At 35.4% G+C, this 15006-nt stretch overlaps 1 protein-coding gene across 1 annotated transcript in view; it reads left to right on the top strand.

The window, feature by feature from the left end:
- LOC128241073 (tyrosine-protein kinase hopscotch-like) overlaps positions 1-15006 on the top strand; it is a 43801-nt gene that overhangs the window by 21967 nt on the left and 6828 nt on the right. The window contains exons 7-15 of the mRNA XM_052958056.1: positions 883-1032; positions 4855-4970; positions 6523-6747; positions 7581-7732; positions 7938-8103; positions 8606-8807; positions 9656-9805; positions 13143-13369; positions 14416-14488. Coding sequence (XP_052814016.1) covers positions 883-1032; positions 4855-4970; positions 6523-6747; positions 7581-7732; positions 7938-8103; positions 8606-8807; positions 9656-9805; positions 13143-13369; positions 14416-14488 — 1461 coding nt within the window. The remainder of the gene's footprint in view (positions 1-882; positions 1033-4854; positions 4971-6522; positions 6748-7580; positions 7733-7937; positions 8104-8605; positions 8808-9655; positions 9806-13142; positions 13370-14415; positions 14489-15006) is intronic.

Here is a 15006-nt window from a genome sequence, read left to right as displayed (position 1 = left end):
TGATCTGCAGCCGACACATTCCTATGAATGTGTTGTTATAACTTTTGCAGGTTTTTGTTTGGATTTCAGTTGAAGGGACTTAAATTAAATGAAATAAATAACCATTGATAACTGCGGATAAATTAATGTAACAATTAATGAAATGTGAACCACACAGTTTATAAGCCTGCATGAATTCGCAAAGCTTATCGAAAGAAGCCTGCATGATATGCGCAAAGCCTAATGTAAAATAAAGTAAGTTCTATTTTGGACATGGATAAAATAACACCGCGAACTATATCCTAAATATTTTCATTATAAAGACAGCAAAATGTGTCTCCTGTGATCAACTTCGTGTTTGGACCATAAACATGCGTTTGCCAATTTAAACTAAAAGATATCGGACAGGGATCACCAAACTCCGCCCTTTTGTTTCCCTGTTGACAAAGCGTCTCGGTAATACATAATCAGGAATGAAAGTTTATTTCCCGGGAACAGAGACAGACAAACAATGAAAATAATGACGATATATTTAATTTTTGGTTTTTTACTTTTATGCCTAAAAAAGATTAAGGTCGGTGAGTTAAACATAGGGTCGGTCGGGTTACCGGAAACACAGGTGTTGTGTTTTTTTAGCCTAAGGATTCTTACACTCCAAGCATAATAATTTTAAAAAAGAGACTAGATGTTGTTGTAAATGATCATCCGTATGGCAAACCTAGCAGTCATGTTGAAACATATTGTTTAAAACTATTTCAAAATGTGGCAACTGAATTTATGTAATAAGTTAATAAATCTCAAATGTAGAAAACTGTCTGATATAGAGGTTTCAATCAATCAGCCTGTGAATAATGCTCTACAAGTTCAGAAACATTCTCATTTTCACTTATGAATTTGTTTCAGGATGTGACATTGTACAGAACCTCTTGACGAAGCATGCAATTACCTTGCAAAATGCCATTGACCTTGAGACTGAAGAGGAGGAAAAAAGACGTATTGCCAGTCAGCTCAAGGTCTACATGGCTGGTCAGGTCAACATTGCTGCTAAGATAGGTGAGTTGCCAGTCAGCCCAAAGCCTACATGACTGGTCAGTTCAACATTGCTGCTAAGATAGGTGAGTTGCAAGTCAGCCCAAGGTCTACATGGCTGGTCAGGTCAACATTGCTGCTAAAATAGGTGAGTTGCCAGTAAGCCCAAGGTCTACATGGCTGGTCAGGTCAACATTGCTGCTAAAATAGGTTAGTTGCCTGTCAGCCCAAGGTCTACATGGCTGGTCAGGTCAACATTGCTGCTAAGATAGATGAGTTGCAAGTCAGCCCAAGGTCTACATGGCTGGTCAGGTCAACATTGCTGCTAAAATAGGTTAGTTGCCTGTCAGCCCAAGGTCTACATGGCTGGTCAGGTCAACTTTGCTGCTAAAATAGGTTAGTTGCCTGTCAGCCCAAGGTCTACATGGCTGGTCGGGTCAACATTGCTGCTAAGATAGGTGAGTTGCAAGTCAGCCCAAGGTCTACATGGCTGGTCAGTTCAACATTGCTGCTAAAATAGGTGAGTTGCCAGTCAGCCCAAGGTCTACATGGCTGGTCAGGTCAACATTGCTGCTAAAATAGATGAGTTGCCAGTCAGCCCAAGGTCTACATGGCTGGTCAGGTCAACTTTGCTGCCAAGATAGGTGAGTTGCCAGTCAGCCCAAGGTATACAAGGCTGGTCAGGTCAACTTTGCTGCCAAGATAGGTGAGTGGCAAATCAGCCCAAAGCCTACATGACTGGTCAGTTCAACATTGCTGCTAAGATAGGTGAGTTGCAAGTCAGCCCAAGGTCTACATGGCCGGTCAGGTCAACATTGCTGCTAAGATAGGTGAGTTGCAAGTAAGCCCAAGGTCTACATGGCTGGTCAGGTCAACATTGCTGCTAAAATAGGTTAGTTGCCTGTCAGCCCAAGGTCTACATGGCTGGTCAGGTCAACATTGCTGCTAAGATAGATGAGTTGCAAGTCAGCCCAAGGTCTACATGGCTGGTCAGGTCAACATTGCTGCTAAAATAGGTTAGTTGCCTGTCAGCCCAAGGTCTACATGGCTGGTCAGGTCAACTTTGCTGCTAAAATAGGTTAGTTGCCTGTCAGCCCAAGGTCTACATGGCTGGTCGGGTCAACATTGCTGCTAAGATAGGTGAGTTGCAAGTCAGCCCAAGGTCTACATGGCTGGTCAGTTCAACATTGCTGCTAAAATAGGTGAGTTGCCAGTCAGCCCAAGGTCTACATGGCTGGTCAGGTCAACATTGCTGCTAAAATAGATGAGTTGCCAGTCAGCCCAAGGTCTACATGGCTGGTCAGGTCAACTTTGCTGCCAAGATAGGTGAGTTGCCAGTCAGCCCAAGGTATACAAGGCTGGTCAGGTCAACTTTGCTGCCAAGATAGGTGAGTAGCAAATCAGCCCAAGGTATACATGGCTGGTCAGGTCAACATTGCTGCCTAGATAGGTGAGTTGCCAGTAAGCCCAAGGTCTACATGGCTGGTCAGGTCAAAATTGCTGCCAAGATAAGTGAGTTGCAAGTCAGCCTAAGGTCTACATGGCTGGTCTGGTCAACATTGCTGCCAAGATAGGTGAGTTTCCAGTCAGCCCAAGGTCTACATGGCTGGTCGGGTCAACATTGCTGCCAAGATAGGTGAGTTGCCAGTCAGCCCGAGGTGTACATGGCTGGTAATGTCAGCTGTGTTACTATTATAGGTAAGTCCCTTACACAGTTTTATACAATTTCAAACCATATACTAGTAATTGGATTCTCCATTTTTTTATTTAAGCTTTAATGTGAGGATGGTTGTTAGCTGATATTCATCACACTTGGTTTATTTCTAGGGAACAAGAAAGTAATGCAGTGGCCATTATTGATAGAAACATCTTAGATTTATATGAATGTTATGAGTAGAATCTTAGCCTCTTTATAGACATGTGCATTATTTAATTAGCCAATAAATTTACACTGAATGAAATCAATGAAGGCTGTTTTGAAAGGCTTCACAGGAAAATGTCCCTTGTTTGGCTCAATCACAAGGCTCTTGGGTCACTGAGCTATATTACCTTGTCTATATTTTGCAGCTTTGCATACCAAGAAATATACTGTTAGAGTATAATCTAGTTTGGAAAAAAAACACAATGAAAATAATGTTGATTATGTACAGACATTAGCATAATCGTAAATGTGTCGTGGTGTTTAATGAAATGAACACATTTCAGATTTATATCAGTTCATTGCAATAAGGTTTCCTACTACTTACAGACAGGAATGTTGTTTTTAGCTCTTTTGGTTCTGCAATTGATTTTGTGAATTACTTTGCCTTGTTCTTGTTGAAAGGCCAAAGGCCATTTTTTTAGCTCTATTGGCCAAAGTTTGTGTATTTCTCACATTCATCTAAACAAAATTGCCTGTGAATGTTTGTTAAAATTATGCCCCTGAGGTCATTACTGGCCATCCCCCAGGGTTCACAGGTTTGGTATACTTCAATTGGGAAATGTTTGAAAATCTTTTTCTGTGAACCAGCTATGCAGACACTTGCTATTTTGAATAAGGCATAATTAAGTGGTCTGCTACCATGGTTGTTCAGATTATGCCCCTGGGGTCAAAGCTGGCACTGCCCTTGGGGTCACAAGTTTCCTAGAGACTTTTTTAAGAAATATTTTCAAAATCTTCTTGTTTCAAACCACAAGGCTCATACCTTTGATATTTATTGTGGAGCATCATATGATGACTGTCTAGCAAAACAGTTAAAATTATGCCCCAGGGGCTAAAGCTGCTGGCCCACCCTTTTTGAGCTTCCTTTTATTTTCAAAGCTACAGCAATGATATTTGGACCATATGTGCAGTTTTGCAAACGAGCATCAATGTTGTCCTCGGATGAACTTGACTTTGACCTTTTGACAAACTTTTTTTTATCTTTAAAGCTACAAAAATGAAATTTTGACCATGAGTGCTGTTTTGAAAGCATTTTTTTGTCGGATGACCTTTACTTGGCACCTATTAAAATGGTTCATGCAACTAATCTGCTTACAACACTTTCTGTCCTCAGATGTTGGCAACGTTTTCAGGTAACCCAAACACAAAACGTGAACTATATGTTTGTTGCCTTTTACACATACATACATGCTCTGGATTGAAAATGACCACAAGAGCCATGCCAGTAGAGCATAGGCCCTTGTTGTTATTAATTTGCATATTTTGTTTATTCAGTGTGTATATCTTGTTGTACACAATGACATCTCAGCTTTTGCCGCTTACATACTGGTATTTGTTTAGAAGAAGCACTTACAATTCAAACCTTAGGCATTTTTATATCGTATAAATGTAATTTCAGTGCAATTTTTGGAACTTTTAGTGCAATTTTTGGAACTTATCTTACATCTCATCTTTTTTGTTAAATCTATAAGGCATTTTAAAGTGTCTGATTTTGCAGAGTTTATCAGTACAAGATAGCAAAAAAAATTCAACAACCTTGGAATATATTGGCCTTTGATGTAAAAATCAATTAAAATCAGCTGTTAAACATATAAGAAATATTTTCAATTCAGAAAGCAAAATGGCCTGTTCTCTAAAAGTTTGCTAATTAACACTGCTTTAACTAGTCTTGCACGTTTATTTGACTGATGTACACATGCCTGTATGAGATACAGTCAAAACCCGTTGGCTCGATATCCCAGGGATCAGCGAAAATACTATTGAGCCAAGCGGGAATGCATCCACAGAATGAAACAAAATTGATCCCTTACACCCAGTTTGAGCAAACGAGGAAATCAAGCGGAGCAATAAAGGGCCAACTTGTTTTGACTGTATGTAGGCAGATATGGTCAAATGCTGTATTACTTAAATTTTGTAACTTACAGGGGAGGGCCACTTCACTGAGGTTTACAAGGGTCGGCTATGTGAGCAACAGCATGTTGTGATAAAGCAGCTGAGGTTGGACCCAGCCCTGCAGCGTCACCACCAACAACTGCATGAGGTCAGGTTGAGTTGTTAAAAAAGGTTTCAAACACACCACTACTAGTATGTGAAGCTACATTTACGTGTAAACATTGCTATTGAGTTAAATACTTATTTGTAAAATATCTTATTATCCCCCGCCTATGAAATAGGGAGGGGGATATTGAAATGGCGTTGTCCGTCCATCCTTCCGTCCGTCTTTCCTTCCGTCCGTCCTTCCTTCCGTCCGTCCGTCTGTCACCTGCGTTTTCTCAGTAACTAGCCGGTAGAATTTCATGAAACTTAAAATAAATATGAACCACTATAATGGAATGATGCCCGTCCAAAATAAATTTGATTGGTCAATTGTCCTTGGAGTTATTGCCCTTGATTTTTTGAAAAATGCACATTCACAGCCATTTCTCAGTCACTAGCTGGCAGAATTTCATGAAACTTAAAATAAATATGAATTACTATACTGGGATGATGCCTGTTCATTTTTTTTTTGGATTGGTCAATTGTACTTGGAGTTATTGCCCTTGATTTTTTGAAAAACTCTCATTTACAGCCATTTCTCAGTAACTAGTTGGTAGAAATTCTTGAAACTTGAAATAAATATGAACCAACATACTGCGATGATGCCTGTTTATTTATATTTTGGATTGTGTAATTTCTATATGAGTTATTTGCCCTTGATTTATTAAAAGATCCATGTTTGCAGCCTTTTCTATGCGACTAGCTGGTAGAATTTCATGACACTTGGAATTAATAAGAACCAACATACTGTGATGATGCCTGTCTATTTTTCTTTTGGATTGGTCAATTTTCCTTAGAGTTATTGCCCTTGATTTATTAAAAAATCATTGTTTGCAGCCGTTCCCATTCACCGCATACCTATGCTGTTGAAAATAGTGCAGTTCCAGATAAGACGCCGCTTTTAAAGGTGGCGTCTTATCTTATACTGTACTATTTTGCAATGATTGATGTTTCCGAGTAAGCAGTTTCGGAAAAGACAGTTTTATTTAATCATCCCTCTGATTTATTTCGTTAAAAAAAATTATCATAAAGTAGTCCCGGTCGATATATTATAATTTGGCTCGGAAAGGGATAAACCAATGTGCTTATCTTATTCTTTCTGAGATTTTTTTTAACCTTCAAGCACAAACAAGCCATCAAGCACAAACAAGCCATCGTTGGCGGGGGATATCTTTTCACTGAAAATGCTTGTTAAACCTGTGTTGTAAGGCTAACTGATACTTGCATAAACCACTTTACTCATGGTCTTGTAATGAGTACTTGTCTCATAATGTTGCTCTCTAAAATGAAACACTTGGTACAGTAAGTAGCATTCTGCAACTTCAACAAAAAATAACATGGTTAAATTCAGTGTGTGTCTGATGTGATGATTTTCAAGAAACTTCTCAACTAATATTAAGGCATAAACTTAGTTGGTTAGAAAATAACATATAAAAGTACATAATTATGTGAAATATTTCTGCTGTAAGTATTTTGCTTTTAAGAAGATTGTCTGTACAGTTTCGACAGTCAATTGCACAATACCCATGTTTTACCAACTTTCTCTCACATTGCAGTCCCTGATGTCTGGCTTTGAGGTACTGCTGAAGTTAAACGGGTCAAATTTATTTGTCAATTTCCTGGGACTAACCCTTGGGCCTAGCACAGGCTTGCTGATGAGTGGAACTGGCCTGTGTAGCATGAAGGCATTCCTGCGCATGGACAGGACTGGGCTTCCCCAACTGACATTTGTGCACCTGATTGATGTCTCTATATGCCTGGCAGAGGCCTTGCAATACATGGTAGGTTGACTGCTTCCAAATTATTTTATATATCATTATGTAACTGTATAAATTTGCTAACCTACTAGGTTTTCACATAATAGATTGATCTATTTTCAACCTAAGATTATAACTATTTTCAATTAATCATGATGTTTTATTGTCTAAATTCTTTCTTTTTTGGTTCTTATTAGATCATGAATCAATTGCAAGGTGAGGTTTTTATGACTGTGTTTGTTCTGGCATCCGCTCATAGTTGGTTTGTTTACAGTCTAGAGAACACAATTTTAAGGTCACTTATCTTGAGGCCACTATTTTAGACGAATACTTATAAAATTGGTCAGACTGAGTACACGCTGGAAATGATTAGAAAACGGACTCCTTTGCCATTAGGCCACAATAGAGATGGATATTTTTACCTTTTAGCAATACATTGATAACATAAATGATAATGCTTATTAACCGATCACACAACAGTGTATCACTGAAAGCCATTGTAAATTGTGGTCTTCAAAGACAATTTTTGGCAAATATCAACATTTGCTGAAGGATTCCAGTTGTCAGTATCTTAATTTTTAACACCCGTTATGATTTGCCTCTCTTTATTTTGTAATAAAAAAGTGCATTTTACAAACCATGAGCAAAACCCTTTAATGTTCATCCTAGAATCGAATTCAGGTCATTAATGAATATACCTTTTGTTAGGTGAAAAAGTAGGACACAGCTCAAATTATAGATGTATATAGTGACTCAATAGAAATGCCATGGCCAGGGTTCCATATATTCGGTAAGTGATTCAGGGCTCTTGTTCATATATTATGTAAACAAAATTATAACTTATCTTTTATTTTCAGGAACAGAAAAATTGTTTCCATGGAAACCTAACATGTGAAAACCTTGTAGTGGAGAAGTTTGACAATCGTGTGTTAGAGATCAAGGTCACAGACCCAGGCCTCGTCTGCTTCTACCAGCAGCTTCCCTTAGATCATGAAGTCAACATTAAAAGGTAGGTATTGTTATGAATTTAAGTTGAAGGGAGTAAGATTTAATGAGATAAACAAAATGGTAATTAGGTAGAGAGAATCCCTACAAATGCATGCACGCATTCTCTTTGACCAAGGAAACTCAAATTATGTTGGCATAAGTATGACACACAAAATGAATGATCGCTAACTATAACTATGATAAGGTGCTTTCTTTTTCTTCTTTAGACTTCCGTGGTTGGACCCCAATATGTATAAGCCTGGTGGCCTTAAAGAAGTGACGGCAAAGACCGAGGTGTGGGCTCTGGGCTCCACCCTCTGGCAGATGTTTGAGGGCGGGGCCAGTCCGTGGGAGGCCATTAACTCGAAGGGAGGGCGAAGGTCAATTGAAGCGGTGCGTGTTCGTGCTATTGCTGTGTTACTATAAAAGGAGAGGTGTTTAAATGCAGGGCTGTCTGTCAGCTCAGGGGAATGGGAATAAAGCCCTCCCATAGGGAAATTTACCTAGAAAATAGGAACTTTGAATTTACACAAATAATTCTTACAAGGAGTATTTTAAAATAAGTGAATATTTGTGTCATAAAGACATTCACATTGTTATGTAATTATAGTGATGGCATACTGGAGCGAAAAAATGCATATATCTTGGCTAATTTTGCCCAGTTTTAATAAAAACAAATTTTCTTCAAGCTAACCAAACTGGATTTTTTTAGGTGCGGAATAGGATCAAAAACACCTCCCTAAAATGTTTGTGCAAAAAAACACACTTTACTTTTTTGAGTTTTGTGGTACTATAAATAATGATGGAATAAAAGTATTGTAGTTTAAAAGTTATCTTTCTGATTTGGGAATTCATTAGAAATCATTCTTATTAAAAAATATTGTTGTTATTTAAGGTGCAGCAATTTTTTCTGGTAAATAAAAAAGTACCTCGCTGTCCGAAGTTGCTGAAACTGCAGGCAGATGACTCTGAACCAGTTCAAAAGTACAAACAAGAGTTTTACATGAAGTTGCAATACTGCTGGACATTAGATAGTGAGGAGAGGCCATGCCCAGAGGCACTGCTCAGGACATTCATATCCTGCTTTCAGGAACATTGTAAGCTTTTATAGTACTGTTTGTGTGGGATAAATCCCCTAGCATGAAGCTAAGAACAAATGATGATCATATTCTATTCAAAAGGTTTTTTATTCTGCGCGATAACTGCTAAAACAGCTTGATTGGTATGAGCTTGAGAAATATCCATTAACATTTTCCAGTGACAACCCTTTAAAGTGGCGCTCTTATTCAAAACCAAACATACAGATTATAACAAACATCAATTTTGACTGAAAAAAACTTTAACTACTAACTAAATAATGCCTTTATGGAAAATATTACTGATAACATGATTGTAACCGTGTATTTAAAAGTTCAAAACGCAAGCACATTTCTCTCAATTTAAATTCGGTATCCTTCATAAGAGCCATTGTTTTTGGACATTTATTCATCCTTTTTGGAATATTAAACAAAAGTATTAATTTTGTTAATTCAAATTTGGGAGTAAGAATGCATCTTGAAAGAAAACATCAATATTTAGAATGCCATATTATGCTTTAACATCAGAAATTGGAAATATCTTGTCTCATTTGTTTTCTTAATTAAGACTAGAAATGTATAAAGCATGATCATGCAAAGCATTTTCCACCATTAAATGCTTTATATTTTCATAATATAATTAAAAGAAGGAGTTCAAGCTTTAAAAAATAGGGTTTATTATCCTGCCAATGTTCCGGCCATGCTTGCCTTTCTTCAGAGCATTACAAAAAATAGAAAAAGACATCAACGACAAAAACATTAAAAATGACGTCAGAAATGTTTACATATTTTGGCGTATATTTCATTATTTGACATAAAAAAAAATCTGTCATTTTGTTAATCAAAAAAGTTTTATTTTGTCCATACAGCGAGAGAGTACCATGAGTATAGCCAACCAATATACTCTGCCGGCAGCAGTGGGCTATCCAGTATGGACAGTGCGACTACTGAGTTCCTCAATAGTGGATATACGGGCACCTCAAAACCAATACCCAATCTTTCTTGTCTCAACTCTTCAGGTAAATATTTGATATAAAAGGTGCAGTGGTTATATGAACAGGTAAAGTGTGTTATGAACTTCTCAGGTGCAGTGGTTATATGAACTTCTCAGGTAAAGTGGTGATATTAACTCAGGTAGAGTGGTGATTGAAGGCCAGTACACAGATTATTTGTCACCTGGTAGAATCTATACCATATTCTTCTAATGTGAATCAAATACTGGATCAGTCCATCTACCTTTATTCAGATCAGTTTATTTCTTGCTCATATTCTTCCTTTTGAAAATCAATTAAATTGATAACACTGCAGAATTTTCTAACAAAGAACTTTACAGTCAATACTAAAAATGTTAGTTTGAAAGTACAGTACTGTTAAGACCAAACTTTACACCCTTGTGCACTAGGAGTGAACTACTAGTGAACAATTTGTGCACTATTGATAAACTAATGTAGTCTGTAGTTTATTTGATAAGCCAGTATTGATTTTTCTGGTCCACTGAGATTGGCCTTACTATATTGATTTTATATCACTGATAAGATCTTTTCCTCTACCAGTTCATTTCAAAACTTGTGACAAAATCTTTTAGTATTCACTGATGACTTTATGATGTAAAGCCATTGTACTAGGCTTATAAGACAAGGGGTTTCTATATTTGTCAATTTTATTTTATTGTTGATAAAAAAAGAATATTACATTTCTTAAAATAAATACAATAAGTTTATTTGAAAGCCAATATTTTGAAACAGGTGTGTTATATAATATACTTGTGTCACTATTGTAACATCTGAACAATGACAATTTTTTGTAATTCAGACATTTGATTTAAGTCATTAAGTGATAACAAATATTAATTCTGAATGCTTTGTATATACAGTTAACAGCACTATTTCTATCATAATATTTACAATGTCAAATTTCTTCCCAACAACTCATCACAAGTACACATTGTTTTTGTCCATAACACGCACACAATCAGCCCACACCTGATGATGTAAATCATTTTTTCGGGCCAGTAACTAAAAAAAAGGGGACCCGTCATTTACTGGTCATATTTGTCAATTTTTAATTCTAATGCAGATGAAATAAAAATAAAACATTTCTTAAATAAATTATTTCTTAGCCAATATTTTAAATAAGAGTGTTATAAATATAATTGTGATACTATTGTAACATCCAAACAATTATGGTTTTTTTTTGGTAATTCTAAATCCTACGTATAAAGGTGAACAGCACTATTATATATTCAAACTGTAAATACAAAATCATTTATGATAAAAAAGTAAATGTGATTTAACAAAAGAAAAAATGCATGCGGTTGAAAAAAGATCTTGCCTTAATTAGAATAATTTAAAAATAGTAGCTCAAGCTATTTTTCAGAATTTTTTACGTAACTATATTCACGATTTATTTCATTAACTTTCCATAAAGAAACATCTTTAAAACCTAGTTTTAGCATTTGATACTGAATATATCTATTTATCTTTTTCTATAAAAATAGCACAAAGGGAATTGTCCTACCAAATGGCCAACTAACCAGGCATTAAAATTAATTGAATATCAGCAAAATGATAAAATGCTTATTCATACTTTTGTTATGAGATTACCCATTGTAACAGTGTTAGCCCCAATAGGTCAGAGCCAATAAACAATACACAGGAAGTATCAGGAACCCTGCTGTGATAACATTCAAAATGGCAAAAGATGAAATTATCCTATGCATTCAACCATAAACCATGAATATTACAATGAATATTATTTCATATTAAACTTGCTATTTGATGTTAAAATACATGATATGCATGGTAAATATTAAATATCTCCACTCTTAATAATTTGATTAACAAATGATGAAAAGTGTCATTTAAGATTTACCAAAATTAATAATATTGTTTTAATATTCCACAAAGGATGAATAAATGTCAAAAACAATGGTTCTTATAAGGGTACCGAATTTAAATTGAAAGAAATGAGCATAAAACACGCTATCTCTACCTTATGAGACTATTGTAGACTACAGTAATGTACAGTAAATCTTTTAGCCAATATCCTGTGTATTTGTTTATTGGCTTGGGGCCATTTAGAGTTGACAACATTTAGAGTAGAAAATAGCATTAGCTCATTAATACACAACCACTTCTTGCATAAACATATATGCATAGCAAATGTATTAATTTGACTGATTGGGAGTAAATAATAAACAAAAAAAGTAAAAAGGGTTTTATTCCATTTAAGTTGTAAAATATAAATAATTTTAATGGGATATTATAAATAATACTACTCATATTCTTATTCTAAAGCATTTGATAGTTAGCAAGAGGCAATAAAGATAAAAATCAATACACAGTGTACTATGGGGGGGGGGGCTCTTAAAGAAGGATTAAATTAGCCTTCAATGGATAGTATTTCATTAAATAATGGAGCAGCATAATCAATAATACAAAATGCCTAAAATATACGTTTATCTATTATGTGTATCAAATTAGAAATGCAATTGATAAATCTGGGTACAATGTAGAAAATATACTATAATATTTAATGGTGTACTTATTTGATGATGATTGCTGTCAGGCTGTCACCTTAAATCCGAACACATTTGTTAAACAAGAATAAACATAAAATTGAAAGTTTCAGAAGAGTTGGAAGAAAATCTTTGTTAATATATCCTTTGAATGAATCAACAATTTCACAGTTTGAGCTTGGAACAATATATAAGGCGTGAACTTAATTAACTATTACAAATAACGAACAACGTGTAATTATCACCTTGTGAAACTTTAAAGAAAGGCTCATGAACTCCTTTGAATGTTATGTCATAAAAGTATTTGAAGATGAAACCCTTTTATTTAGAACCAAAGTTATATAATTAAAGCTATCAATTAATATGAAAATAATGCAATGCATATTTATAAAGAAAACAAAAACATTTAAATGTCTAAATGTTTGACAAATTAACTTTATTTTATAAAACAACATCAATCATATAATTCTATATTGTTAAAATGAAAGGTCAAAATTGATTATAATTATTCTATAAAATAGTTTACATTAAAACATCTGTTGAAACTAAACACATCATTCTAAGTTTCACTGTAAAGATAGCATTTATTATAGACTGAAGAAGCCTTATCTGGTCAGCCCCTTGTCTCCATTTAGTCTTTCCCTTGTCTTACCCTTGTCTTACCCTAGTGCACTACCAAGTGCACTACGAAGTGAACTAATAGTGAACACGATGTGCACTTACTGTCAAGTTTGGTCTTAACAGTACTGTATTGTCAAGACTCAAGCGTGTAATGTTTGTCTGATATCCGAAAGTTGAATCGTCTGCAGACATTGTACAACCAAGGATAATTATTTCAGATATATTCTCAGATCAAGGTGTGCTACCTTTGGAAGTAGATCTGTCAAAACATGCAACTGATCACCCCACTCCACCAATCCCTCGAGCCCAGGGGGTCGCCGTCAAAACCCCATACCCACCTCATGGGGAACCTTCGGCGGAGGTACACAGAGCTGGCGTAAACCTGCCTTCATTTGTCATTCTAAAAAGAAGGCTTACCATTGACAAAAGCAAACAGCTGGGAAGTGTAAGTATGATAATGGCCTAAAATATCTAAAGAGCATAACATTGAAGTGAGTTAAGAGCATCAGTTAATTTATTTCTTATCTGATAAAAAATGGTGTAAATAATACATGTACGTGCCTTGGTGACATCAGGTGTGGCATGCAAATAGTTTGACGGTGCACACATGTTACCAGTAACAAGTTTTATTGTAAACATATAGCATTGAACAATATTCTGGCATAAATAGTTTCCTCCCTCAATGAAAATGATGATGCTCTTGTTCATCGTCTGATACCCCTGATACACTACTGCACTTGCTTCGTTGTGAACCGTGGGCGATATAGCTATGAAAATCTTGTAACATCATAAATTAATGAGGCAGTTTCATTGGTTCTGCAAGGAAACGTGTATGGATCTCTGACTCATATATTTATGCACAGACACTCATACTAATGTTTTCCAGTAGAAAAATATTCTGGCGAATTGAACTCAATCCACCTGATCACTACCAATTTTAAACCAGCCACTTAGACAACTCGCCATCGGAGACTTCTGACATTATAGGGTTATTTGAGAGTATTTAATTGTAACATGCGATTTCATTGGAAATAGAGTTGTCTTCCATGTGCCATTCATATTTATATAAAAAAAGATTTTTAACGGTATGTATGAAGTGTAACAGAAGAAAGTAACCATGGTTGCCGATGATGGCCCAGGCTGTAGTCTTCAGGCTTAGATAAACTACTACTTACAATCATAGTGTACAATTATACTATAATATTATATTATAATATGTACATGTATATTGTTAAATCAATGATACTTTGACTCATTTTAGTTGTCACTATTTAAAAACTGTAAATGTATTTCTTGAAGATAATTAGTCTCCATGTAACTATATTCCTACAAGCCATGTGCATTTCTTGTAGAAATGAATAAAAAACTTACTGTTTTTACTTATTTGCATTTAATCAGATTCATAGATCAGTGCACAAGAGATTTATGTCCTTTAAATAAGGTTTTGCTTGAATTTGTTGTACTAAGTGCCTTATTTATACCTTTTAACAGGGTTATTATGGTGCAGTTTACAAGGCCACTCTAGATAGGGATGATAATACACCATTATCTGTTGTAGTAAAAGGTAAAAACATACATTTTGAAATTACGAAATATTATCCTGAAATTTGATACTCAATCTCAATACAACAATACACACAGTGTAGAAAATACAATAACTCTGTTTGATTAATGATTTGTTCAGTTATAGTCTGTGATTAATAATAAAAAACCCAGACCAGTTCCTCATAAATCTATCATTATTATGTCCCCTTTTGAAAATTATTTGCAAATTAATGTTGATCGGTCGGTTCCAAAACTGTTGGTAGATCATTATACCATATAAGGGATAGCAAATCCAAAACGAGGGCATGCACGTAAGCCAGTAATGAGCTTGCCAAATTACCTGCCATGCAGCATGCACAATATTTTTTCTTGCATATCTAAAATTATCAATTTGTGGAAAAATTGATGTAGAAAACGCACTTTTGTACATTTCACCAAAAAGCGTGTTCGACGTTGTTTAGTGACATCATAAAGTGCAGTAATTTTAAATCACTATTGACGTCAAATAGTTCCTCTAAAAAATGCATTTGTACGATT

Source organism: Mya arenaria, chromosome 7, assembly GCF_026914265.1.
Source record: "Mya arenaria isolate MELC-2E11 chromosome 7, ASM2691426v1".
NCBI classification, from domain to species: domain Eukaryota; kingdom Metazoa; phylum Mollusca; class Bivalvia; order Myida; family Myidae; genus Mya; species Mya arenaria.
The sequence above is the reverse complement of the archived record's forward strand: the minus strand, read 5'-3'. Positions and strand labels throughout refer to the sequence as shown.